Source organism: Rhagoletis pomonella, unplaced genomic scaffold (assembly GCF_013731165.1).
Source record: "Rhagoletis pomonella isolate Grant_MI unplaced genomic scaffold, Rhpom_1.0 Rhpom_scaffold_03103, whole genome shotgun sequence".
Classification (NCBI taxonomy): Eukaryota; Metazoa; Arthropoda; class Insecta; order Diptera; family Tephritidae; genus Rhagoletis; species Rhagoletis pomonella.
The window spans coordinates 18146-21761 of NW_023461656.1; the positions used below are offsets into that span (position 1 = coordinate 18146).

Below are 3616 nucleotides of genomic sequence, written 5' to 3' on the forward strand. Positions count from 1 at the left end.
AAGGATGATTCAGATTTTTCGTAGTCTAACACAGCAGGTACTCGATTTTGTGCATCCAAACTCTTTATTAATAGCTTTGCAGAATTTTGAGTATTAGATTTGCATGCCTACTAGCACAATATTTAAAAGGTATGAAGAATATGGGATTTTCCGGTAGTTAAGGATGATTAAGATTGTTTATTTTTTGCTCAAAAGAAAGCTTAGGTATTTTTCTTTAAGAGTTTTGAGGTCGCTTAGTGGGATGCGACTTCTTTATCTATTAAAATGAGCATTTAGTAACTCGAAACAGCGTTTTTTTTTAATTTTTAATATATGACCTAAGTTTTTCTGAAACCTGAAAATAAGACATATAAAAAATTAGATACAATTTCCTTTCCAACGCTATATAACAATACCCACAATATGTACACCTTTGGAATAAAATAACTGTTTTTCTATAGAATTGGTCAAAATTATGAATTTTTTTATTTATTTAGAATAGTTTTTAATATATAATTTAATAAATAGATACATAAAAAGTATACAAGATAGTTAATTTTATAATAGCCAGCCTTCCATCCACCTTATTTTCCACCTTTCTTTGTGGCTTTTTTCGTCAATCCTTTCTTAGGGTTACTGGGTTCTGCTGTTGCTTTCACTTCGGGTTTCGCTTTTGGAAAGAAATCACATTGGGTAGAGGAAGAAAACATCTTTAACTTGAGCCTTCCATCGCCAATCGGTATGAAAGCATGATATTGAGCGGTACCATCGATTGTGCTCTTCAGTGATTTCGCAGTTTCCGCATGATCATCTTTGCTACTAAAAATTATTTCAGTTTCTTTACAGTACTTCTTTGCCCACCGGAATAAAGCTTTCGCATCTAAGATACGGGCTTGATGAGAGCATTGGAGGCTATACTTCGCTGCATTTCTTTTAATATTTGCTCCTATACCATCACATGCTCCTTTACCATGAGCAGTAGGATGAAAATGCCACTCAGCTGGTGTATCGCAATCTGTTTCATGAGCCATAAGATTTGCGAAGCTACTTTTGTTTTTAAAATGCTGACGAGCTCCATCCGAAGCGTAGTATACCTTCGCTACTGTGAATTCGGATTTTAGATAATTTAGTATTATCTTCTGGTACTCATAAACAGCAACGGCGTCATGCTTCAAATCGTCGGATATGATTGCCATACTTTTATGTTCCAGTTTTCCATCTTTCATGTAGTAAATAACTATTGTAAATATAGTTGCTTGGTCGTTATTGAAATGGAATGCTTGTATGGCATCCTGGATAACATATTTATAGTTTTCTGCGAAATCGTATGAAATAACGAATTCACCTGCCTGCAAATGTATCTTCAAATTTTCGAAGAATGACCGCTGCTCCTTGACTAGAAAGTCATGGGTTCTCCAGTTTACCAATCCGGTACAAATTTCTTCCACAAAATCGTCCACACTTAAGATAACTGTTTTCAATGTGCACCTTTCAGACTGCAGCCAAGATTCAAATTTGACCTCCTCCACAAATTCTCGGTCAAAAGACTTGACCAAATTCTCTTTGATGAACGTAGTTCCCGGGCAATTTGAGCATTCACCCAAGTGGCAAGAAGTTGATACATTAGGACACATTGTCAATTTAAGGCAATCACGGTAACTGTTCAAATCTTCCGGCGAATCATTTGTTAAATAATTCAAGTTGATTTCCTTCAACATCAGCTTCACATTTTCATGATAAATGCAAACGCATACTGTATGAGTTCCGCTGCTTCCTGCCAAGACGCAATGCTTTGGCCTGAGCTGGGTAAATTTTGTGAATCCAATTTTAATATCCTCGTGTTCAGATTGAAAGCTCGCGAACAGCTCATTCAGGTTGCAGAGAATTATCCTCTTCTGCATTTGAACTTTCTTACCGTCAATTCGTACAGACACCCAGTCTTTCATCCCTGGCATCAGGCGACTCATATCATCGCGCTGATAAAACTGAGTCACTAGAGCTTCAGTTTTGCACTCTAAAGGTTTTCCTTTCTTTGTGTTTGGGAGTGTGAGTATGCCATGCTCTGCAACTAATTTTTTAGCAATCCTGGCTTTTCTTTCTGATGTTCCAAACTCAGCCATTGTTTTTTCGCGACTCCATGTCGGTGGAGCAAGCGTGAGAAGTTGAATTTTTTCTGCTCTACTAGTTGAAGTTTTGTACTTTTCTTTTATTTGCTCAAGTACTTTTACTGCATCCTTGTGGTATTGGTTTTGGCACTCATCCCTTGAAGTCATATTTTCTTCAGTAAAGTTGGAGCCATCGTCATCGGAAATTCGGTCATCCTTCTCAGATTCAATATGGTCTCTATCTGGAATAACGTCTTCACAAGGCTCATTACTTTTCGAAGTCGGTAATTCCTTCAATTTGCTGAGCTCTTTCCTGCACGATCCACAAATTCGCATCCGTTTTGATAGCGTAGGGAATTTTGATATTAAGCCGTCAGAAAGCCGTCGTGTATCTGAAGAAACGTGTTTTTTTTTGTTGAAGGGATTAAAGCAAAAAGAAGCAAAAATTTCTTTATCAAGTTTAGCCTTTTTATGAGCCATAGCTACTGAAAATATTAATTATGTAAATAACACAGTCTTTATTTTAACGCTGTTTCTAAAAAAGTGGTCTTCAAAATGACCATACACTGCCTTCATAAACTATAGCTGATTTACTATAGCTACTTATAGGTTGCGCGAGTAGGTATGAATATCTATTGAGAAAAGGTTTGGACGAATCTGCTGTGGTTAGGTACAAAGAAAAATCTTAATCATCCTTAACCTTCGGAGGACACACCTTTTTTATTTGACGTGAACGACACACTGGGGTAAATTGCACCCCAATTGAAATGTTGCTTTTAAAACACACAGCTTAAGCTTTTTTTGCATATATTACGCTGGAAATATTTAGATAAAATAAATTTAAAATGAAATGTCTTATTGAATTTTTCAAAGGTACAAGATCATATAATTGCATGGTTAGCTTTTATTGACATAACCAAAAAGTTTATCAAAAATAGGCTTTGCACTGGGGTGTCTTACACCCCAGTGTGTCTTCTGAAGGTTAACTACCGGAAAATCCCATATTCTTCATACCTTTTAAATATTGTGCTAGTAGGTATGCAAATCTAATACTCAAAATTCTGCAAAGCTATTAATAAAGAGTTTGGATGCACAAAATCGAGTACCTGCTGTGTTAGACTACGAAAAATCTTAATCATCCTTAACTACGGGAATGGCAGTATCGAGGGTATGAAACTTTGGTTAGGTGTGTTATATACCGTTGGAAAGGTAATTGTATATACCTTCTCATATAAGTTTTATTTTCAGGTTTCCGAGACACTTACACAATAATACGAAAAAAAGAAGACAATAGGTCATATATTAAAAATTAAAAAAACCGCTGTTTCGAGTTACTAAACGCTAATTTTGGTTGATACACAAGTTGCATCCCACTAAGCGACCACAAAGCTCTTAAAGAAAAATTCCTAAGCTTTCTTTTGAGCAAAAAAAAATAAAAATAAAATACCCCTTTTTGAAAAAAATCATAAAAATTATTTTTTATTTAAAAAAAAATTAAAAAAAATTCATTTTAATTAAAAAAAAATAAAATT

At 35.1% G+C, this 3616-nt stretch overlaps 1 protein-coding gene across 1 annotated transcript; it reads right to left on the bottom strand.

The window, feature by feature from the left end:
• Window positions 1-542: 542 nt before the first annotated feature.
• LOC118753956 lies at window positions 543-3265 on the bottom strand. Its single transcript, XM_036488828.1, has 2 exons — window positions 3072-3265; window positions 543-2784 (listed from the first exon to the last, which is right to left on the bottom strand). The coding sequence occupies exon 2, from the start codon at window positions 2562-2564 to the stop codon at window positions 564-566; it is 2001 nt and encodes a 666-aa protein (XP_036344721.1). The 5' UTR covers window positions 2565-2784; window positions 3072-3265; the 3' UTR covers window positions 543-563.
• Between the last annotated feature and the right edge of the window lie 351 nt (window positions 3266-3616).

What these genes read in the sequence shown, in the direction of transcription:
- LOC118753956 (XM_036488828.1), bottom strand. Translation starts at nt 2,564, where the DNA reads ATGGCTCATAAAAAGGCTAAACTTGATAAAGAAATTTTTGCTTCTTTT.